General features: G+C 36.6%; 1 protein-coding gene across 4 annotated transcripts in view; it reads left to right on the top strand.

Annotated features, from left to right (window-relative positions):
• ZBBX (zinc finger B-box domain containing) overlaps positions 1–25,518 on the top strand; it is a 116,520-nt gene that overhangs the window by 11,635 nt on the left and 79,367 nt on the right. For 3 of the 4 annotated variants that reach the window (XM_047873959.1, XM_047873962.1, XM_047873960.1), the window contains 5 exons: positions 474–587; positions 2,931–3,021; positions 9,741–9,789; positions 10,932–11,041; positions 18,695–18,790. In XM_047873959.1, the coding sequence (XP_047729915.1) occupies positions 474–587; positions 2,931–3,021; positions 9,741–9,789; positions 10,932–11,041; positions 18,695–18,790 (460 nt within the window). Of the gene's footprint in view, positions 1–473; positions 588–2,930; positions 3,022–7,225; positions 7,528–9,740; positions 9,790–10,931; positions 11,042–18,694; positions 18,791–25,518 lie in introns of those variants that run through there. The other variant, XM_047873963.1, reaches the window with a different exon arrangement.

Here is a 25,518-nt window from a genome sequence, read left to right as displayed (position 1 = left end):
ATTGAAGGTTTCTAAGATGATCAGGTCAGCAAAAATGTGTATTCTGTAGAGAAAAGATTAGATACTTTAAACAGTATTCTTCCAACTCCTTGAATTCTTTAGAGGAAAGACAGTATGAAAATTAGAAAATGTTTTTTCTTTTGCTTTCTATTTATATAGTATAGATATTTGTGCATATACGAAGACAGAGTTCATATGGAAAGTGAATTATGATTTGAAATCTCTCGCAGTGTAATAGGAAAAACAAAAATCTGACATTTGAAGAGTTACATACCTTAAGGAGAATGTTAATGGGAGGCAAATGCTAACTTTAGAAACTGTATTTCACAGAATGCAAAGGAAGTAATTAGGATACTCAATCACTTATTTACTATTCATAATTTTAATTAAGGGGAAAAGATTATATAAAATTATTTTGCCTTGTTTTTGTTTGTTTCCCACAAATGAACATTCTGTGTTTAACTAATACTCAGAAATGCTCAGGAACTGAGGATGGAGAAGATACAGTTAGAGTTGGAGAACCAACAAATGGAAAAGAAACTACAGGAATTCCAATCAATTTGGAGCAGAGAAAAGGAAGAAAGAGGGTAAGTGACATTTTTAGGGGATTTGAGAGGAATAAACTGAGTTGTGTAAGGAAATGTTTCATATATCCTTGTCATTTCAACAAAGATCGGCCTTGAATGAATGATTTCTGGCTTTTCCTGTTGAACAAATAGTATTAAATTTCTCCTACTTTTTCTATTTGTGTCCTTTATAGAAGGCATGCTGCTTTTTAAAATTACCATTACTTGTGTTTGTTTTTTTGTTTTTGTTTTTGTTTTGTTGTTTGAATGTTCTTTGGTCTTACACTTTCTTATTTCTCTTCTTACATGACTCTTCTGAACCATTCGTAGCCTGAGATGTTTAGCACAACAACACAGCCTTTACTGTCATAAAAGTGCCATCCATAGGAGATCACCAGTTTATGTTTAAGGTCATTTTTATTTATGAAAAACTTTTGGGAGGCAGGAGTTTACATGCTCGTATATAAGAATCATTCAAACCCTCAAGTATGTTTAAAATATTTTTAGATGAATGTGCTTTAGCTGAAATTTTATTAATGAGCACTCTCCAATATTGTGCTTTATATCTGTGCTCATCTTACTGAGAATTATCCTTTATTACACAAATAATAAATCTATATGACACAAATCAAACAGAATTGATAGTTTTGTAATGGAAATGATACCTTCTTTGCTCTGGGCTACTCCCAGCCCATTTGTAGCACTGCTTTTAATAATTAAGGTTTTTTTTCCCCACCACAAATATCTTATCTTTGTATAAGCATATATGTATATATATGTGCGTGTGTGTATGAATGTGTGTGTGTGTGTATCTGACTTGTCATTTATGTTTGTACAAGTGAGGTTATCTATAAAATGATTCATACTCTATTTTTTTTTACTTAATATATCTTAGTGCTGTTGCCACATCAGTACACAAGTGATCTCATTCTTTTAATGGCTATGTAATATTTCTTTGCATATTTTTGACATCTTTATTTAAATATTCCCTATTTTATAATTATAAATGCTGCCATGAATATGCTTCTATATATATATTTTGCTTACATATGCAAGAGTATCAAAGGGTTAAATTCTTACCTGTGTAATTTTAGGTCAAAGTATATATGCAGTTTAGATCTTGGTAGATATTGGAGAAATTGTCTTTCAAATAGGCTTCAAAAATGTATAACTTTTTCCTACAGAGAATGACAGTTCATGTCGCATGTGCTTTGGCTGGTACTAAATATTGCCAGGCTTTTTGTATATTAAATTTGCTTTGTTTGGTGCTCCAAGGGATGATCATCAAATATCTATGAAATATCTTCTGAACCATTAAAGAAAATTCAGAATTTACTATATCTCCAGTAGTATTTATCTTTAAAGTATGACTCTTTGGAAAATACTCATGACACATACATACACTCCCTCTAATAACCAGAACATTGATTTAATCAAGCATCTCAATGTCATATGTCATCCCAGGTGACAAAGTATATTGTATATTTTGTTGTTGTTATTATAATGATCCGATGAGCTTAGTTTGCACTTCTCAATGGATAATGAAATATCTGTGAATCAGAGTTCCTGAAATCAGACTCAAGAGTGTGTTTTCATTAGCTGGGGATGTTTTTAAAAATGTTCTAAAGCTTGATGGAGTTTTCATAAGAGTTAAGTGTTTTTCTAAGGCCACAAAGATAATAAACGTTATAGCCAGAATGAGAACCTGCCACTCATCGGTCAGGAAGATAGAAGTTCAGTGTTCTGACCTTGACTTTATTATTTATTGTCTCTGTGACCTTGGCCAAGTTTTGTCTCATTATTTTTTAAGTGAGAATTGGATTTCTGCCCTGTTGACTTCAAAAAATTCTGTGAGACTCAAAAGTGCTTTGAAAGCCATCAACTAAACAGTTCGCCTTCTTTGCCTTCTCTATACCTTTCAGTGTGGGAGCTGATCTGTAGTCTTAAATATGGGATTCATCGCTTAGTACATCTGCTGTTTTCGGTATTGTTTTGCTTCCTTTTCCTCTTTATACCTGTGGACCCTTAGCTTTTAAAACTGCATGGCAATCTGCAAAATTTCCTATAAATCAGTAAAGGTATCGTTAGTCATTGTAAATGTCTAAAAAATGAAATTCTTCATCTGTGTTTGGACATTTTACTTTTATTCATTTCTTCTCAAAAGTTCCAAATATGGTAGAGCTATATTTTAGAATTACCAAGGCTATCGTGGCATTATTGATATTTCATTTTCCTTTCGTGGTGATCTGTTACATGTTAATGACTGAATTTCATTTCTTCAAACAGGGAAAATATATTTGTTTTCATTAAAAGGAGAAATGTATTTAGTAATTACATTTTGTCCTCTATTTATATATACTGAAGGTCAAGTGGATATCACTGGAAATCTGGGCAAGTGGGAAAATTGAGTAATCAATCACACATAATGTCACAAAGTAAAGGAAATATTATTAAGGTAAGAAAATACCATTTGATTCTCAGGGAATTTACCAAGTAAAGAGATACAAATTAATTTTTAGATCTTGTATTCCCTTCCATACTTAAGAACCCACTAATCTTATTTTAACAACTTCACATATTATTGGATTGTGATTAATTTTTATGGGTTAATATGTAGCTTTCATTATTCAGATATATTTGTTTCTCATCTACAAGTTGATTTTAAAAAATTCATATTGAGTAGAATTTTTCTAAACTGAATTTTTTTCATGCAGTTCAGTTTTGGTTTCAAGTATGTGAAATACAACTATGTGGTTTTATATTAAAGTGCAAGCTAGGTTATTTGATGTAACGAAGGACAGACTTTTTTCCTGCCTTTTTATTAGATCACATTTGTTTCATGTGTTTATGTTCTACTTGAATAATAATTATTATTCATATACTGTTGATTCCATGTGTGGAGATACCTGAGGAAAGGCTGCCTTCAGGTTTCCCAGCTGTAGAATTCCTTTTTCTTAACTCTGTGTCGTAAAATATAACATTAGATTATATGTAAAGTTAAAATCAGATGAGTGACTTTATGTAGGGAAAGCTGTTTTGTTTCTGGATTGTTTAGCACAAGATCCATGACTTTGTAAGTTTTAGCTTATATACTCCTCTTTATTTTTTATATACCTGTCATCCAACTTTCTTTGGGCCAGTTGGCATCTACAAACATCTTACTTGGTGCTTCTAACGTTTTTGGCTTCAAAAAGCATTTTGTTCTTTACTGTCATTCTCTTACTGAGATATGTTTCTTTAATTTTTGGATTAAAAGTTTTATAGTCCACTTCCCATTTTTCATTATCTTTCTGAGATAGCATTCCATGTTTCAGATATTATTGAACTATAACATATTAAAAATGCTGACTTTGTGATTATTGACTTATTTATTCAATAACATTTGTTCAGTGCCTCCTTTGTCATATAGTGCATTATCCTTGTTCACAAGGAGATCCTCATCCAATGTGAAAGATAATGTGCATGTGAAAATATTTATAGATTAAGTCAGTATGTAATTTTTGTCATAACTATTTAGTATATGAACCATCTGTGCTTGGGAAAAAATACTTTAGTTCTACAAATATTTGAGAGTCTCCTAGATGTCTTTGTAAGGAAAAAATGATGAATAAATAATAATGCCAGTCCCCACAAACCTCATAATTGAGTCAAAAGATGTGGAAACATGGGGTTTGGAGAGCTGTAGAAGGTGGGTGTAGAAAGTGAGACTGGGCAGGAGGGAAGGTCTTGAATACCAGAGTTAGGAGTCTTGACGTTTTCACTGTGGGAATGGAATTCCTGGACAGTTTTTGAGCAGGAGGATAGTTAAGGTGGCTGATCTTGTTTAAATATGGAGTGCATTTGGAGTTCATAAATACAGAGTATAGAACAAATGATATCAAAACTGTTTTGATCATGTCCACATAAATCAAGAATGTATTTTGAGCATGGACTTTTCTATACATGAACTTTTTATTTGTTTATGAATAGAATTTATTTATATACATAATAGTTTACTAATATATCATGTGCATTGTGAGACAAAATATAGACATTAGTTAAGGATGACATAAACATAAATAGAAATTCTCTTCTACTTTCTGGATTTTTCTTGAGCTCCCTCAAGCAGGCATACATGCTACTTTGGAGGCCACTACTATAGAGGCCAATGGACTATTTAGAAGACTATTAAAAGAATCTAAAGGTCAAATGAGAAGAGTCTGTATTCGAATGTAGCAAAAGTAAAATGAATAAAACTGTGGAACCAAAAAAGCAATGAGAAAGAAAAGGAGGAATTCAAATGTATAACTGATATTCCAGGCTGGATTGACTAGGAAGTAAAGAAGGAGGTTGGAAAACAGTTTGGGATTTAGAGATCCCTCCCTCTTTCCCTTCTTTCTTCCCTCCTTTCTTTCCTTCCTTCATTCTTTCTTTCTTTCCTTCCTTCTTCTCCTTCTTTTCCCAGATTTATTGAGGTATAATTAAGATAATTTAAAATGTACAACATGATGATTTGATGTATGTATATATTGTGGAAAGATTTCACCCATAAGGTTAATTAACACGTCCATCACCTCACCTGTTTAAATCTCTTCTGTTGTTGTTGTTGAGGACATTTAAGTTCTGCCTAGCAATTTTGAAGATTTAGGATTTTGTTTGAATTCTCATGTGTTAGTTGAAGCCAAGGGAGTAAATGTGCTTCTTAAGAACTTATAAAAAGGAGAAGAAAGGTATAAAGGATAAAGCTCAGAAAGGGCAGGTGGGAAGGATAAAGCTCAAGGAATATGGAGGTAAAAGAGAACTTTAATATTTATTCACTATTTTATACCAGTCAACAGTTTAGCTGCTTTTCCTGTTTTATCTCATTAAGTGCTTATATCACTCTTAAGAGGCAGTTGTTATTTTTCCAATTCGACAGATGAAGTAATTTAACATCAAAGAAGTTAACTTGCTCAAGGTCAAGGGTCAGGGCCAAGATTTGGAATGCAGGCTTTCGGGCTGGTTCTAAGTTAATTTGCCAGCTCTCCAGTAAAGGGAGCCTGAGAAGAGGAAGAATGGTAGCAGTAGAATCAAAGTAATGTGATTTCATAAAAAACGAAGGTAAAGGAGGGTGATTTTAGAAAGTGTGGAGATGTCAACATTGTTCTATACATTGTGTGGTGAGAAAAGTTTTGACTGTGATTTTAGACCAGTGTTTCTCAAAAGGGGACAACTTTGCCCCCCAGGAGATGTTTGGCAACATCTGGAGACTTTTTTATCACCACCAAGAGAGTTTTTGGTTTGTGGTTTTTGGTTAATGATAGGTAGTAGCTACAGGCCAGGGGTGCTGCTATTCACCCTATAATACACTGGGCAGCCCCCCAACAAAGAATTATTTGTCCTAAAATGTCAATGGTATCAAGGTCAAGAAATCCTGTGTTAGTCTATATAGATTAAGATCCTGACTCATTTCATTAGCTCCATGATTTTAGGCAAGTCACTGAACTTTTCTGAGCTCCTGTTACCATATTTGTAAACATATATAACAATACTTGCTAACTACTTCATAGAGTTTAAGCAATGTTGAAGTTAAATGTCTGAAACCAATTGTAACATTGACTGAAGATCACACTAAAAAATGTTTATGGAGAGTGAAAATTTAAAAAAAAACCACTGATTTGATATTTGGGTTATTAGATGGAAAAATACATTTCAAGCAGTTAAAAAAAGAAAGGTGGGTGATAATGAGTAAAGAAAAATGTTGCCCTGAGAATGAGAACAGAGCGCCATCTCTCAAGGATTTAACAGGATCAAGGAAAGACTTTATTACAGATGACCTTTGAACAACACAGATTTGAACAGTGCAGGTACATTTGTATGCAGATTTTTTCAATAAATGTAGGTACAGTACTTAAATGTATTTTTTCTACGTTATGACTTTCTTAATAACATTTTCTTTTCTCTAGCTTACTTTATTGTAAGAACACAGTATATAATACATATAGCATACAAAATAGGTGCTAATTGACTGTTTATGTTATCTGTAAAACTTCCAGTTAACAGTAGGCTATTAGTAGTTAAGTTTGGGGGGGATCAAAAAATCGTGCCCCAACCCCCATATTGTTCAAGAGTCAACTGTGTATTGTTTTTCAGAATCACAGAGATGTAGCCAGTTTGTAGTTGAGGGATGGACTCACTAGTGGAGGAAAGATTGGAGATGCAAGAGAGAGAGGTGCCAATTGCTGGAGGTTAGTCTTTGAAGAGACAGCTCATTAAGGAGACCTTAACCAATGGAAAGAGAACACATTTTATCTGATAAAAAAGATGGAAGAGAAAATAGGTGGCAGTAAAGGTAAATTTTTAGAGATTGCATTTGACAAGAGGTAAGGCAGGGAGCTGTGGAAAGATTTTAATGGGAAGATCTCAACATTCTTAGTAAATTTAAAGGCAAGATCATCTGTTCACAATAAGGAAGGGAAGTGGGGTAAATGTGAGTCTTTTGGAATGAAGAAAGTTTGACATAGGCACTGTGGGAATCATGATTGAGATTTAACATGAAATGAGTAAGTAGACTGCTGAAGTGCCATAAGAGCGTGGATTTGTGGGGGATCCAGTCAGGATTATTTCATCACAATGGTTGGTAGATATGGGAGGTCTAAGAGGAAGAAGGTAAGGTGATCATGGTTAGCACTGAGAAACTCTGAGTTTTGGGCTTTTAAAGGTGTGACCCTTCAGATTGCTGCTTAGGTTTAAGGTTTGGTCATAATGGTCAGGTGGCCGAAGAGGGACTCAGATGGTCAGAGTAGTCAGCATATTGGAGGGTTTTGAACATCAGGATGTCAGGTGAACATGAACATTGAAGTCTTCACGATCATCACCCAGAACTGTGATGGAGAGAAATACTGAGCAGATTGCTGAAGTTACGGTGGAGGAGGATCCTGGATGTTGATAAAGACAATAAACGAATGGCAAGGAGCTTCAGTAGAGGCAACTTTGCTGAATGGTGAGATCGGAGCAATATTCTGGAAGCAGCACTGAGGAGCAAACAGGGAGAAAAATTTTCTTCTCTCCTGATGAGTGAGAGGGAGTAGAAATGGAATTAAGTTCCTCTGGAGAGTTCTCTGGAAAAAAGTTGTGTCTGAGGAAAGATGGGTCCGGTTAACGTGAACTTTTGCAAGAGATGTTTTTAGGAAGGGTTTAAAACATAAGACAAATGGATATTTAATAAGGTCTCTATGCAATGGCAGGATGGAAGGACAAGCAATAGAAAATGGCAATGTTTAAGTAGCTAATTAGATTACAAATGAGAATATTTGATAAGGTGGCTCATGGGAGGAGTGTGGGACCAGCATGGCAGATTAGGACCTTGGTTGTGTTTGGAGGCATTTGTCAATGTCAAGGAGGCTGATGGTGACAGCATAGCCTGAATCTGATGGCCCAGGTGATATGTCTGTATGGTACTGCCACTAAACTGCCCTGTACCCTAATGGTACCCCTTCAGCATCTACTGGTGGAGGCATAAGTGGTGAATGCCGCATAGGCTTCAGTATATTGGATTCCTGATGTTTTGGATATACATGTATGTGCATATACATATATACATACATGTATGTATGCACGTGTATATACATATGGATGTGTGTGCATTATGTGTGTATCCCAGGTCCAGCCCTACTCTATCCTCAACTCTTTCCCAAACAGATAAAAATCAGACTTAGGAGGAAATTCTATTTGCCTCAAAATAGCAGCTAGCAGTTTGTTCACTGAAATATTTTTATGCAGTTTGAATCATTTGGAGTAAATATGGCCATGTTTATAGAGCAGAAAAATATTCATAATAATAAAAACAAATTATAAAATTTCCCTAATAATGGATTCAATTTGCTTTGGCATCTCCATTCTGCCCAGGTAGTCTATAACCATATTGATCATGTTGCAATTCAGACGTACCACTAAGGTAATAATAGTGGCCAATTTTGCTATGAAAAATGAGATTAAATTATCTGTAACTTGTATAACATTTCCAGTTTAGAAGTAGAAGTGTGATTCACATAGAAATTGATTATTTCAATCCTGTTTTCTTTTCTGCTATGTTTGGTACATAGCATCTGAGCAGCCACTTAAAGAATGTGAACAAAAAATGCCCTTTCGAGGCAAAACCACTAGATTCACTGAGAATAATTATGCCTGAATTTTCAAAGATGACTGCAGTTGGTACAGCCATCGACATAGAGGCAGCCGTTGTTCTCATATTCTCATGGACAAAGTGGGCAATTGAGCATGCAAATTGCAAATTGAAAACTAGGCATGAATTGCCAGTGTCTGTATCAGTGTGCAGCATTCCTCCATGCTCGTTTGTGTACTTTGAATGTTGGTTTTCAATAAGACCAAGGCAAGTACGTACACTTGGTGAGTCTGTTTTATGTCTTAAAATCTTAAGATCCAAGGATTTTAAGTGACTCTTTGAAACACGTAAAGTGAACCTTATTTACTCAATATTTTGGCTACATCTTAGGAAAGTCAGGGATCACAGCGAATATATTAAAGGTTAAATCTGTGATGCTTAAACATGTGGTTCTCTGAATTAGACAAATAAGATAATATTGGCTTCTGCAGTTATGTAAGCAGAGCAGCTCAGTGAGAATTCAGTTTAGATTTGGTCTACACAAATATGACACTGTGTATGTTTCAGAAAGGTACCGAAATAGAAAAGGCTTACTGAACCTTTACAATATTTGAATATTAGTGCTTTTCTAAAATAATATTGTGATGATATATAAGGATTTTTGTTTAAAACATAATATGGCATGTTTTAAAAAATCGTTTATATATTTCCAACATTGGGAGAGAGAGAGCATGTGCACACAGATGCAAGGGAGAGGCAGAGAGAGAGGGAAAAAGAGAATCCCACGCTATCAGCACAGAGCCTGATGCAGGCATTAATCCCATGAACTGTGAGATCATGACCTGAGCCAAAACCGAGAGTCAACCGACTGAGCCACCAAGGCACCCCTTGAATTTTCTGTTAATTAAAAGTTCTATATATGCTTTAATAGTGATATTCTATTAAGATTGTATTATTCTTTCAAAATGTTTGCTTCACTCAAGATGCACTAGAATGTTATGGCTTTCTAATATTTCTAATAATAGTAACTTAAACTTTCTTTGAATAAGAGATCGTATCCCTGACAAATAATATGTATTTCATTAATTTAGCTTTCTGCTGGAAAAGTGAAATTAAAATTACTAAAGGAGCAACTTCAAGGTAAACAGTTTACCACTGTATTATTAGATGCTAAAGATAGAATTTATTTTCTTTTACATTTGGATTGCATAGAAAATTAAAGTACTAGAATTGCTCATGCAGTATAAAGATTCTAAACACCAAAATGATGAGTCTTTATTTTTGATATTCAAATTCATTTTGTTTTCTGGGGGAGCAGCCTTATTTTATGTCAAAAATATTAGAATATGAATATAAGAAGAACGTTTTTCAATGGTGAGGACTTTGATAGCACTGTTTCTTAAACTTATGTAATTTTATTAATTTTTTAAATGTTTATTTATTTTTGAAGGAGAGAGATACAGAGCGTGAGTGGGGGAGGGTGGAGAGAGAGAGAGACACAGAATCTGAAGCAGGCTCCAGACTCTGAGCTGTCAGCACAGAGCTCCACGTGGGGCTCGAACTCACAAACCAGCGAGATCATGACCTGAGCTGAAGTTGGATGCTTAACCGACTGAGCCACCCAGGCGCCCCAAATTTATATAATTTTTTAACCGGGAAGATATTTTAGTAATGTAAGACTATAAATTGAAATTTCATCCTGGGAATGTAAAAGACTATTGAAAATGGCTTTATATTTTAATGAATTATTGCACAATAGCAAAACCCAAAAATCAATTTGTATTCTCAGTAATTCCAAAAGGAAATTTTTTTTATAGAGTATAAGTACATTTAACTTGAATGGTTAAGATAGTTTGGCAGAACAGGTTCTAAAAATATATATAACATTTATTATAGAAGTTGTTCTGTATGAGGTTCATTTAGTTTGATCTGAAAATGGGACAGGATGCCATAGGGATTCTATCAAGAGCGTAGTTTTTAACATTCTGTAATTTCACGTGTCCAGTTCAAGTGAGTTTTAAATAGAACGGGTGTGGGCAGAAATGTGGGGCCCCGTGGTCACAGGGGGCTGGGAGGGGAAATGTGGCCTTCCCAGTTTCCTGGGAAGAGTGGACTTGGCTACATACCATTGTTATTGGGCAATTAATACTGACATAACGTTTGAGAATTTAGAAATGTGCACAATTTCGGTACTTCATGGTGCACAACTTCATTACATTCATAAAACTGAATATCATATTTTGATATGATTGGCCTGACCTTTTTTTTTTTTTCTCTTCCAGAGCCAGTGAAACAACCACTTAATCATAAAATGGCCAGTTCTTCTGAAAGTGAAAAATCCAAGATAAAAGGGAAGGTTTGTGGACAGTGTGAGAACAAAGCTGCTGTGCTGGTATGTGCACTGCAATAACATAGGGGCACATAACGTTCACATGGCCTCATTCACCTCTCCCAAGCCAGCCTGCTTCTGTAAACCAGATGCTTTTCCTTGGCTACCGTTGCTAAGGGGGAAGTGTGCATGCTGCCCCATCCAGCCAGCACCTGTCCAGAGAGATGTATCTCACCTTCTTATTCCCGTTTAAGGATAACTCCTAATTCTTGTCCCCTCTCTCTAAGGTCACGCCCAGCAGCACACAAATATGCTGCAGTACTTTCCAAACCAAAAATACAACAAAAATTCTTCTTTGACCCCCACATCGCCCTCTGCACCCTTATTAGCAAAACTTCTGAAGCGTTGTCTACACTTGCTCTCACCATGTTCTCTCACCTTTTTTTTTTTTGCTGAGGCATAATGTACTTTCTATGAAATAGATCTTAAATGTATAGTGAGATGCCTTTTGACAAATGGATACACTCGCATCAAGATAATAGAATACCCCTGAAAGTTCCCTTGTGCCTTTTCCAATTAATTCCCACTACAAAGCCAACTACTGTTCTGATTTTTAACATGATACACTTAGGGTTCTATTTATGTACATAGAACAATAGGGTGTATATTTTTCTGCCTAAGGCTTCTTTTGCTCCACATGGAGATTCACCCATACTATTACATTTATTAGTAGTTTGTTCATTCAAATTACTGAGGAGTACACCATTTTATTAGTATACCAAAATTTGTTTATTTATTGACATATTGAATGACATTGGGTTGTTCCCAGTTTTTTACTACTGTATTTAAGGCTGCTGGGACATTTGTGTGCAAGTCTTTTTGTTTGTTTGTTTTTAAGGCAAAAAAGTTATAAAGGGAAATTGAAGACCCCAAAAGATGGGTTCTGACAGTTCTCTAACTTCTCATTGCTGATTTTGTGAACTTTAAAAAAAAAAATGATGGTTGGGGCGCCTGGGTGGCTCAGTCGGTTAAGCGGCCGACTTCGGCTCAGGTTATGATTTCACGGTCCGTGAGTTCGAGCCCCGCGTCGGGCTCTGTGCTGACAGCTCAGAGCCTTGAGCCTGTTTCAGATTCTGTGTCTCCCTCTCTCTCTGATCCTCCCCTGCTCATGCTCTGTCTCTCCCTGTCTCAAAAATAAATAAACGTTAAAAAAAAAATTTAAAAAAATGATGGTAAAATACACCATAATTTAAAAGTTACCATTTTAGCTATTTTAAGAGTACAGTTCAGTGGCGTTAAGCACATTCACATGGTTGGGATGCCATCAGCACCGTCCATCCACAAAACTCTTTTCATCTCACAGAACTGAAACTGGGCTGCTTGCACCATGACTCCCATTCGCCCCTCCTGTCGGTCCCTGGCAACCAACCTTCTACTTTCTGTCTCTATGAATTTGACTATTCTAGGTGCCTCATGGAGGTGGAATCATTCAGTATTTGTCCTTTTGTACCTGGCTTATTTCACTTGCTCTAAGGTTTTCAGGTCCCTCCACATGGTAGCGTGTGTCAGAATTTCCTTCCTTTTTTAAGCTGAATAATACTCCATTGTATGTAAATAGCACGTTTTGTTTATCCGTTCATCCATCGCTAGATGCTTGGGTTGTTTCCACCTTCTGGTTTTTGTGAATAATGCTGCAATGGACAAGAGTTTAAATATCTGCCTGGTTTCTACTTTCAGTTCTTTTGAGTATATGCCCAATAGTGGAACTGCCAAATTCTCATTCTCTCTTGATTCCTCTCCATTCAGGACTGGGTCTCCACTATGCCAGCAAGTGCTCCTATCAAGGTCACTAGTGACTTCCATATTCTTAAATACAGTGACCAGTTCTCAGTTCTTATATTAATCTATCAGTAATATTCGATGCACTCTTCCTCTTCTGTGACTTTTCATTTAGCTTCCTCTAGGACACAATTCTGTCTTGGTATCATTTTACTTTGCTAGGTGCCCTTTCTCAGTCTTTTTTGGCTTTCTGTATGCTTGACCCCTGAATGTTGAGTGCCACAGGGCTTAGTCCTTAGCTTTCTTCCCTAGTCCATCTACTAACTCTTTATAGGTAATTTCATCTACTCTCTTGGCTTTAAAGACCATCTCTACATGGATGGTTCCCAAATTTACATCTCTAACTCATCCCTCTCCCCTGAACTTTCAACTCAGACTGCCTATTTAGCACCTCTACTTGGATGTCTAACAGTAATCACTAACTTACCATGTTCAAAATTGCACCTTTAATATCTCTCCTCCCCACCCCCAACAGTCTCATAATGAGGGTCGATTCAGATGTCCCCTGCCCTGGCAGCCCTTTGTAAAGGACCAGCAGCTGAGTTGGCCTCTCCAGTTTTTTGGAGCTTCTCCGTGCATCCACATGTTTATCATTCCGTAACATATGTGTGTGTGTGTGTGTGTGTGTGTGTGTGTATACATGTTTATTTTCTACCCACCTGTGTAAAGTTCATGAGAGTAGGGATTTACTTTTGGTCAATGCTGTGGGCCCACTACCTAGAATTATGCCTGCAATTTAGTAGGCACTCAACAAACATTTGTTAAAGGAAGAAATTTTTTTTCTGTAATAAAACCTTCAGATATATCTTCCTTTTAGTTAGTATTAAAGTACTCCAGTATCTTTTGCAATTTAAAATATTACACTTAAGAAGCAGTTTTCCCCCCAAAGAATTTAATGATTATAACTAATATTTATAGATTACTATAACTGATATTTGTTATAGTTTCAGAGAATTTGGCCGTGATCATTTCTGATTTGAGACTATATTGCTATCCTTATTTCATGGCAGTTTTAGCTGGTCTGGGAGAGTTAGAATACCATAAGTCTAATAAAGAGCTAATTGCAATATTAAATGTAAAACCCTGTCTCTTGGTACAGGGCTCTTATATTACAACATGCTGTTTTCTTATCTTATTTGATCTCTAATGATGGGCACTAATTTAAGAAATCTTCACAAATTATACCTATTTATAAATGTTTTAAAAATGTAAACAATGTTAATATTCCTGAAGTTGGAAATATGAAAGCTAAAAGGGACTTACTGGCTGAATTGAATTGTTGGGGTCCACTGTTCATGATGAGAACAAAAGCATTTATGTAGAATCTATCAATACTTCTTGTGAATCCTGTTCTATGTTGAGTACTGTTTAAAGGCTCTGGAATTTGAACAATATGACATCCATAGGTCAAACTTGAGCTGGAAACAAAGGATCTGTTTTTCCAAAGAGAAGGAAAATCAAGAAGAGGACGTTCCAGATAAGATAAATGGCACATGCCTTGGCTGGAAAGCAGATGAGAGTGACAATGTGATTAAAAGGCCGATTTGCCTGAAAACTGTTATAAATAGAAGCAAGGATTTAGACCCTATACATTCTTAAATAATTTCGCTATGATTTTAAGGAAGGAGGAAGGGCAGAGAGAGGGGAGAGCGAGAATCCCAAGGAGACTCCACGCTGTCAGTGCAGAGCCCAAAGTGGGGCTTGATCTCACAAATCACGAGATCATGACCTGAGCCCAAATCAAGAGTCAGATGCTTAACTGACTGAGCCACCGAGGTGTCCCACAACAGTAAATGAAATAAATTATTTGAAAATTCAAGTTAGGGGCGCCTGGGTGGCGCAGTCGGTTAAGCGTCCGACTTCAGCCAGGTCACGATCTCGCGGTCCGTGAGTTCGAGCCCCGCGTCGGGCTCTGGGCTGATGGCTCGGAGCCTGGAGCCTGTTTCTGATTCTGTGTCTCCCTCTCTCTCTGCCCCTCCCCCGTTCATGCTCTGTCTCTCTCTGTCCCAAAAATAAATAAAAACGTTGAAAAAAAAATTAAAAAAAAAAAAAAAGAAAATTCAAGTTAGACACATCTAGTGAAGTGAAACGTGGTGGTAAACCCTGAAGTTACCTTGTGTTCTTAGCTTCCATCATTCTGGATGGTAATGCTGGTTGTGTGGAGTAAACCTTCTTGTATCTGACGATAGGGTCTTCGTCAGGGAAAACTGTTTATGGGAGGCAAGGGTTAAGAGCTGGCATTTTGGAGGTTTGAATCTCAACTTTACCTGTGATTAGCTATGTGACCTGTGGAAATGGCTTAATTCCACTGTATTTTTTGTTTTCTCATTTGTGAGAGTGGGACAATATAGATAACAGTAGTCTATACCTCGGAATTATTGAAGATAACGGTGAATGCATGCAAGTATCAAGAGTAGTTAGCGTTGTGCCTGGCACATTGAGAAGAGACAGCAAATTGTGTGTGTTTCGTTGTTGGCACGTTTTCATATCTCTTAACGCATTCACATACATTGATGGTAAAAATAAAACCCCAACCTTCAAATTTTGTATTTTTAAAAGAAATTCCAGTAGCTTTAGGCTGTTTGTACATGGTAAAAGCGAAATGGATAGTTAAAAATTACATATTAATTTGGCAAATGTAGATAATTTAATTAAACTCAAAGGGATTCTGAAGGCTTAGCACAACTGATCTAGGCTTGATCAAATTAAAAAGATATTTGCTAAAACTGCACTTGGGTATTCCATCATCGAAGAAGCATCTGTGGTGGAATGGAGTCCTTATCTACATTTTTAGTACATTTCTGCCAGTTATACACACTGCCTAAAAAGATTTTCCAGTTGGCCGTCATTTTAACCCAATTTAAATCCAAATATGCTTGTATAACAAAATATATAAGCTTACTCTGCAATTCCAGCTTTGATCTTCTAGTCTACAACATCCGTTTGGCTACTTTCATTAAAAATCTGTTGTTAACAAATACTTGGCTTAGAATTCTATGTTGAAGCTGATTTCCAGTCTTCTATATTACCTTGTGAAAACAGTGCCAAGTATTTCTAAGAAATTTATTAAGGTATTAGCAAATAAATGAAAATTATGCAGAATACATTTTGAAATCTACATTAATGTGATAGTACGCCATGTATGTATGTGAAATTATAGCTTTTTATTTGATTTTACACTTAAATATTATGGATCTAGGTAATGTTTTAATCATCATTTCTGTAAGAAACTAGTTCTTAAAACGTGAGTTGAAAGTGTAGGACGAATTCTGATATTAGGGATAGTGTTTTTTTTTTTTCACTTGAATGAAAAATCCAGTTCTGTATAGCTAATCACATTTGAAAAAAAATGCATTTGATTTTGATAATCATTTGACATACTGGATTTTATTTAATTGCAGATATTATCAAGGTTTTTCAATAAATGATCAGTGCTGCAGTTAATGGTAAATGTGATTTTTAGTAATTTGGTTCATGGGTGAGAGCTTGAGCTCTGAGCCAGACTGTGGGATTAAAACCCTGGCTTCATTAGCTGTGTGACTGGGCAAATTCTCAATCATTATGTTCCTTGGTTACTTCATCTTCACAATGGAGACACAATGGTCGCGTTAACCTTATTATAGGGTTGTTGTGAGAATTCAATGAGATGAAACATACAAAGCCCTTAGAACAGTGCATAAATGCTCAGTGTGGATGTTGTTACGTGGTTCTAACCTTCCTTTTTAGTTTTATTTACCTGTACATAATTTCTTGCTCTTTTAACCTTTGGTTGTTATTGTTAATGTTGTCTTAATCATCTTATATTTAATAAATCTGGCCACGTTATTGTAGGTAACAGAGTCATCAAATGGTGACTTGTAATACACTTTTAAAACATTAATGGACTCCTGTTTTTTTTTTAATGTTTATATTTGAGACAGAGAGAGAGAGAGAGAGAGAGTGTGAGCGAGCGGGGGATGGGCAGAGAGAGAGGGAGACAGATTCCAAAGCAGGCTCCGTGCTGTCAACGCAGAGCCTGATACTGTGAGATTGTGACCTGAGCCGAAATCAAGAGTCAGATGCTCAACTGACTGAGCCATCTAGACATCCTCCTGTTGGATTTTTAATAAGAGTTTAGTCTACTTTTCCACGTCCTATACATTCTAGTGACTGTTACTTGACGTGTGGTCTGCACACCAGCAGCTGTGTGGACGTTACCTGAGAGCTTGTTAGAATGCAGGATCTCAGGTCCTATTCTAGACTTCCTGAACCCGTCTTCACAGTAACAAAATCCCAGGTGATCCATATGCACAGTACAGTTCGGGAGGCATCACTGTATCGCACATTTCAGTCAGTCACTCACCAGTGCAAGGTAGAAGAGGTTGGTCAACCTCTCGCCACTCTTCCCTAGCTGCTTTCTGCTTAGGATTCCTTGATAGGTGGAGAGAGGAAGGAAGGGAAGAATGGTAGTGGGCACGCTAATTGGGGAGAGGGGAAATGAGAAAGGATGTAAGGAAATGTGGGCTCTGTGACACAGACTCTCTGACATCATCCCTCCAAACCCTCACACTTTCTTATTTGTGCTGCTAGCATTCTTAACCTAGGCCAAACTCAAGAAAATGAGGGGTCTTAGACATTTGGACTGCTTTTTCTCAGGTCACAAAGGGTGTTGATGTGGCCATACAACTGCACAGCAGTAAGTGCACTTGCAGCAAAAATTCCATTTTCTTTCCTCTTTAAGTCTTACTCGATGCCTTCGTAGATATAGGGGCATCACATCAATTTATCCATAAACTTAAAAAAATACAGTTTAACAGTGTTCAGATTTTGAAAGATAAATACAAACTTGTCCATAATCATTTCACTAGTCAGAAATATTGCTGATGTGTTGATGTAGTTGCATCGAGGTCTTTTTCTTATACTTTCTTTCCTTTGAGGAATCTTCTAAGAATAATTTAAAATTTTTTTTAAATGTTTATTTATTTTTGAGAGAGAGAGACAGACAAAGTGCAAGCAGGGGAGGGGCAGGGAGAGAGGGAGACACAGAATCTGAGGCAGGCTCCAGGCTCCGAGCTGTCAGCACAGAGCCTGACACGGGGCTTGAACCCACGAAGCGTGAGATCATGACCTGAGGTGAAGTTGGACGCTTAACTGACTGAGCCACCCAGGTCCCCCTAAGAATATTTTTTAAACCGTATTTTGAGAAGCACCAGTGACATAATGCCATTCAAAAAAGTATGTGGACATTTTGGGGGAAAAATACTATATGCATTGGGAGATTAAAAACTTATAAAAATGAAGTAGTTTTGACTCAGAGATAATGCTGTTTAGCTTTTGCCAGGTCAAGGAGTTTGGCCTGAGGTTGCTGGTTTTTTATGATTTGTCCAGAAATTGTAGATACATATATGCATCTAATACATATCTAAAACCTACTTGCAGCTATTATATTTATTTTGATATGAGAGTAATTAGAGTTTACAAGTTAGTTTTTCTCAATTACATCTTTAAAAAAATTTTTTTTTAAATGTTTATTTATTTCTGAGACAGAGACAGAGCATGAGTGGGGGAGGGGCAGAGAGAGAGGGAGACACAGAATCCAAAGCAGGCTCCAGGCTCTGAGCTGTCAGCACAGAGCCCAACGCGGGGCTCAAACTCACAAAACACGAGATCATGACCTGAGGTGAAGTCGAACGTTTAATGGACTGAGCCACCCAGGTGCCCCTCAATTACATCTTAATGGGGTCAAGTGGTTGTTCCAGTTTCCATGAGCTTCTCAGTTCTTATGACATCTAGATATGTCATTGGAGAAATAAAGATGAGAATGATGACTTCTTTATGCAAACGTTTTCTCAAACTCACATTTTTATAATATTGCATGATGTTTTACTGTCTTTTAAGGTATGCCTTGAGTGTGGCGAAGATTATTGCTCAGGTTGCTTTGCTAAAATTCACCAGAAGGGGGCACTGAAGCTCCATAGAACAACTCTTTTGCAGGTATCGCTTTTTAAAATGCTTTACTTGTAGTGTATTTATAAAATGTTTCAGCACGAAGACATTTAAAACATGTTTAGTTATCTAGAATTTAGGATGATTTATATTAATTTCTAAAATTCTATTATGTACAGTCTTTACATATATCTTAAAATTATTTTACTGAATGCTAATCTGGGTTCTATTTTGCTATTTAAACTGTGTTTTTATATAGTTCTTGAAACATTAGCTTGATTAGAGTTTTTAGATCATGCATTTTATCTATGAACTTGACATTTAAAAATTAGACAGCATTTTGTATCTATTGTGGTTTCAAAAGAACATATGGTTTCAGTATTATTTCTATATAGTTTATAAAAAGAAATCTCTAATATTTTCTTTTCATGTTTTTTTTTTATTTAGTCTTTCATTTGTCCTCATCCATTATCATTTAAGTAAGCTTATCTCTCAGGTTTCTACTTTTCTTTCTACATAGTAGAAGCTTTTATTTTTCCTCGTATAATCATTGTTCTTAAACTCAAACTCTGTCAGATGGTTTAAAAATTCTAAGATTTAAGTGATAAACATGGCTAAATATATATATGACATATTATGCCAGTTACATTTAACAATGGACTGGTATGTCATAGATTTCATTCATTGCACAGTAATTTACTCAACAAATATTTATCGAATGCCTTTTAGAAAGCAGGGGATGTGCTAGGCAGTACCTTAAACAGAAGAATAACCCTAGGATCCTACTCTTAAGGACCTGAGGATAAAAGTGGTAAACCAGGACCTAGTGTAATGGGTTAAAGATTTTAATATCTTGTAGGCAAAAGGAAGGACATGATCAGATCTGTATTTAGAAAGATCACTGGTAGATTTCAAGTTTTACATGTGATTTCAGTATAAATACTGTATTGGTAACTCTCAAGGATACTGATGACCCAAGTCGTAATAACCACAAAACATAAAATAGACCTTACTCATATCAGTATTTACCAAAGTCAGTTACTTTTGAATGGCTGGCTACTCATTGGTAGCCTCCTGGTAGAGTGATGAAGGAAAACAAAACTAAAAAACGCCTACTGCTTCCTGCCTCAGGAAGTTTTGTACAACTGGACAGTTAAAGAAATGAAAATTAATGTCTATAAATGTGAATGTGATTATTAACATACAAATGATACAGATTTTAAAGGCACGCCACTTTACAGGTGAAGAGTATACCCCTTGTGAGCTCATATTAGGAATTGTCCATTCAGTGATTTTTTTCAGCATGTTTTCTGAGTTGTCACTCAGTGGATTAGGTACCGTGCCAGCTTGTATGGAAGAAACAAAACAAAACAAAACAAAACAAAACAAAACAAAAAAGAGAAACGGCTCCTTCCCTCAACTTCAGTATTTGACCTTCAAGATTTATCTACGTCTGATTCTCTTCTCTCTCTCCCTCCCTCTTCCCCTTCTCTTTTTTCCCTCTCCCTCTCTCTCTGTCGCATGTACATCACACAGACACACACATACTCAAAATCAATTTCAAAAGGCAGTCAAACTTTGCTGTGATATACCTTATTGTTATCCAGAGACAAATGGGATGATAAGTGTCAAGTCATGCTTACTAACACAACATAGTGTATGTTTTCTAAACATTTAGCATTTTTCTATTCCATATTAATGTCATTAAAATGGATGTCTTCTATATCTTAAAAAGAAGAACATCATCTTTGTAGATGAGATTCTTATATAATTCTAAATACAGAATGGGTAAGGAAGAGAAAATTAATATTTACTGACTAAATACTTTGTATCCTATACTGTTATATACTACCAGCATCATATTTACAAATTTCGATTGCAGGGGAGGAAAGATTGGTAAGTCAGAAATAGTAAAAATGTTATTTAAGTTCCTAGTGAGTCTCAAGTTGTAGAAGACACGTTCATCTCTGAAAGTTAACATAGTGAATTTTATAATACGTATACGAATCAAACAGCATAGCAGGTGACAATGAATTCTTGAGAGGTTTCAAATACAGGGGTTCCTTTATGCATATGTTTTAAAGTTAAACACCGATAGAGAATATTTTCCACATTCATATTACTTCTCTGTGTTGCTCTCCATTCTGTGAAGGCCAAAATTGCAACTTGATGCTATTTCAAGGATAGTCCTGGGAAGTTCATTGCCTACTGAGGAAATCAAATTAGGAGGCTAAACTTAGAAAAAAAGTCTAGAGAAACTCCACATGTTGGGAGCTAAACGTATATTGTTACTCTTTTTATATAACATGATTTCACTTACCCAGATTGCTAATTAATGAAATACTTTGCAGGAGATTTTCTCCAGGTAATCATGTAAATTTGACCATTTATTTATTCAGAAGAACTTAAATTAAAAAGGTTTTTTTTTTTTTTTTGAAAGGAAGCTTTAACAAAAAGTAAAACATAATCCCTCCCTTCTTAGTAAAGAGTACAGTGAACAACACATCCTTACTATATTTTGGTGACACCTTCTGGTTATTTTGACCACCAGCTGTTACGACAGTAAGAGGCCTCAACTAGCTGATGTAGTATGGGTAGCTACACCTTCCTCTAAGAGATTTGCTCCTCTGGTTAGTACTTCACTTTTCTTCTTTAACATGTCTTACCTATTCTCTGCCGTCACTCCTTGACTTTAACCAACTGTCCCATTAGCTGTCTGCCATTTTCTTCTTATTTCCGTTCTCTGTTTGGCCTTTAATTTTTTGCAGTCATCTTGTTTCTTTTTCTCCTTGTTTCTATCATTCTCTCTGGCCTTTCCCTAGGAGTTAAGATTCTTGATGCTGCTTTCTGCCCTGGCCTGATGACCATTGGTCAGCAGTGAATGGCGTCTCTCTCTTGTTTAGCCCTCAATAATAAGTCATACGGTATTTTTAGCTTCCCACTGTTTTGGCAACTGTCAAAGTCATGAGATTATTTTGTTGTTGACTGCTGAATTCATACCAAATTTGAGAAGTTAGAGCAGGCATTTGATATCTGACTATTAAGCATTGCTATATCAAAAGCAAGCATTCTGGGGCACCTGGGTGGCTCAGTCAGTTGGTATCTGACTCTTGATTTCAACTCAGGTCATGATCTCATGGTTCGTGAGTTGGAGCCCTTCACCGGGCTCTGTTCTGACATCGTGGAGCTTGCTTGGGATTCTCTCTCTCCCTCTATCTCTCCCCATCCCCTGTTTTCTTTCTCTCTCTCTCTCTCTCTCTCTCTCTCTCTCTCTCTCTCTCTCTCAAAATAAATAAATATTTAAAAAAATAAAAAGCAAGCATTCTTGGCTACTGGCTGTTCTACTTTATATTCTTTATGCTGACATTTCTGGATATTTTAAAGCATCGCCAAATTTGATTGCTATGAACTGTTTCAGCCACCATCCTACAGCCCAGTGAATCTTTACGAAGTTCACGGTCAACAGAGACCATTTTGTACTGCATGCCTTCTTTTACTTAAGAGGTAAATCCTTGAAAAAAATTAAAGGCAAACTATTACCATTTCCATGTTGACTGACATTATAATTTCAAAGGGCTTATCTTTTGATTTATGATTGATTTATACTTGGCAGTGATTCCAACACAAGTTTGTTTGTTTGTTTGGTTTTGCTTTTTTTTTTTTACCTCTCCAATCTCTGTTACATAGTTAATTATCTACAAAATAAAGTGTAAATGCAGGAGAGGAATTACTAGGATGAATCTCCTATTTCTATATTTAGAATGATTTGTAACACTTTAAGGGTTGAAACAATAGTGTTTTTCAGTGAGTAAGCCTCACATTGATGAAAAATAAGGTCTTAATCTATCAGGCATTTCTGTTTCCTTTTAACAACAATCAAACTGAAGAGACAAGGTTAATCAGAGATAATAGAAGATGGGGGAGAAGGCAAACAAAACATATTCCATTATGAAATATGACATGCGCAAAGGGAGATTGGATTAGGTAAATCATGAATAGATTCTGGTATGTATATTTTCTCAATTGAAATGGAGATTTTTCGGAACCATAAAGGAGAGACCTTGGGAAAGGGGGTGTTCTCATTAAGAGAGAAGCGATAACTGAGGTAGAATTTTCCATATTTTCTGGTATAAAGCCTTTATACATGGCCTCTTTACTTTTTTTCAAATCTCCAAAGAAAGATATGCCTATATAGATATAAATGGGGATACATGTTTGCTTGAAAATACTTATGGGAACATCTTCAGATTACTACTTATGCTTACTGACTTTACGGTAGTCTTTTTCTTTTAGTTGACAATGACTAATATCAGCTCTTAGGCTCACACTATCATTATTCTGTTAATGTTCAGAATAATACAGTATTTTTAGATCATAGCTCGCCACTTGGATAATATCATGGTTACCCCCTTGGATGATCTCAGTGGACCCGTTACAGATGCTGTGTGTACATGTATTATAGATGCAATGGTGTGTCACTGATTTCTTCCTCTTGAGAACTGAGATACTCACTTTCCCAGCTGCCTGGAGTGCTGCCTGCAGATAGATGGCATTTGGATCTCTCCTCCTCCAAGCTTACACTCCCATTCTGGGGCAGCCCATTCCATGGTCCCGTATCTGGTTTGCGTGAGGGCACAAACTTCAGCAGACCCCTGCCTCGATTGAGAGCAGCTCTGACAGCGATCACAGCTCCTCCCGTGGAGCTGGCAACTACATCAAACCCAGCTTTCCCTTTTGCCCACATCTGCTTCTGTTTTACATCACACTTGTTCTCCTCAGAGCACTTCCCACTGAAAGGCAGGCAGGCAAACCTCAGAATTTGTTTCCTGGGGAACCTGACCCATCAATAATGTCATTCAGAGTGGGGTTATAGATAATTTTTGGCCTGATTTCAGAGTGTGCTGCAATTTTGGAAGGTCAGTGTATAATATCTCTTCCTTCATTTTTCAGATTCTGAACCAAGGGAGAAATAGATATTAGCGTGAAAACGTAGAAATCAAAATATCAATTTTATTGCTGCAATCAGAACCGGTGGTTGTGGTGTGAATGTCCAGACAAATTCAGCTTCCTGATTCTTCCTGGAATTGAACATTTTTTCACCCCTACCCCTAAACTGCAGACATTTCCCTTTGGCGTGGCAGAGCCAACCCAGTAAAACCTCTTAATGGATATCTAGATTGGAATGTATCCTTCTCTGGACAGGCTGTGCTCAGAGGGAGAATGAAGGAGGGGCCGAGGTGAGCATGCTTACCTCCTTCTCCAGAGTCTCAGCAATAGGAGAGATGTGTAAGGACGGGGAGTAAATGTTCCCTTCACAAAGAATTATCATAACTTCTCATGATTTTAGAGTCCAGGTAATATAAATATTTTGTATAAACTTGCTACTTATAAATATTAGTTAATATTACACTAAGAAAAAACAAAAAAAATGCATAAACAACTGATTCATGGCATGTTTTTCTCCTATTTCTTAAATATGAATCATGTTATTAACAAATATCTCTTGTGCTAACAGTCTGTGTTGTTTTTCGGTATGATTGTCACTTCATACTTCCTCTATCAAAGGGTTTTTTTTTTAAAACTATGTTGTTATTGACTATTCATTCTTTTATATCTTCTGATAAGTTTCAAATCCTGTGAGGAAAGGGACTATTTCTGTTTTGTTCATCACTGTATTCTCAGTACTTAACATTGTACCTGACACACATATATCACATTTTTGAAACGTGAATGAATCCCTAATGATCTGATCAAGCTCCTGACATAATTTAAAACTATATTTTCACTAGCAAAGTATATTTTTCTCTGAATTTTGAAAACCAAAGATGGGTAATTAAAGGAGTTTATGGTATGTTTTGTGTTCTGTTGGTGAAGGACCAGCAAAACCCTTTCCTCTTAAGTCTGAGAATTTGAACTTGAGTTCATTTTTTTAGCTCTTTTCCTGGGAAAAAGATGAAGGTAGTAATGTCAAGTATGTCCCTAGACAACATACTAACGGTAAACATGAGTCCTGATTGCCAACTTGCTTTCAAATGTGAGAACGTAAATGCTTGGAGTAAGCCATAGGTCTCTGAGTGTGGTGAGCTTTGTACTGTGGCTTCTGCTGTGGGACTCTGGATGCCGCGCAGATGAGGATTGACCTGGTGGAAGATAAGGCTTCTAAGACGACGTCATCCTCATGTTTTTGAGCTGTACTTGTGCATGAACTGTGGCAAGACTCCCACTCAAGAAGAACAACTGATGCTGTCCTGTCAGCAAACTGTTGTCCCTGTTCTTATCCTTCTCAGTAGACCGATGCCAGGACTGCTCCGATGATAGCCTTGTGAGACTGCAAATTCAGTTAACCCGGGCAGACTTCTTGGTAGGCACTGCCTACCAGGCAGTTTCTTTTTTTTTTTTTTTTAATTTTTTTTTCAACGTTTATTTTTTATTTTTGGGACAGAGAGAGACAGAGCATGAACGGGGGAGGGGCAGAGAGAGAGGGAGACACAGAATCGGAAACAGGCTCCAGGCTCTGAGCCATCAGCCCAGAGCCCGACGCGGGGCTCGAACTCACGGACCGCGAGATCGTGACCTGGCTGAAGTCGGACGCTTAACCGACCGCGCCACCCAAGCGCCCCTACCAGGCAGTTTCAAAACACAAAATGGTGGGATACCTGAAAGATAAATGAAGACACTTGTGTAAGCACCATTGGCAAGAATATTTTTAGAACAGCTCACGTACTATCCATTTATCAATTCAGTTGAGTGGATTTTAGTATATTCACAGATAGTGT

Source organism: Prionailurus viverrinus, chromosome C2, assembly GCF_022837055.1.
Source record: "Prionailurus viverrinus isolate Anna chromosome C2, UM_Priviv_1.0, whole genome shotgun sequence".
In the NCBI taxonomy this organism is placed as follows: domain Eukaryota; kingdom Metazoa; phylum Chordata; class Mammalia; order Carnivora; family Felidae; genus Prionailurus; species Prionailurus viverrinus.
Note: the sequence above shows the minus strand (reverse complement) of the source record. Positions and strands in the feature narration are given on the sequence as shown.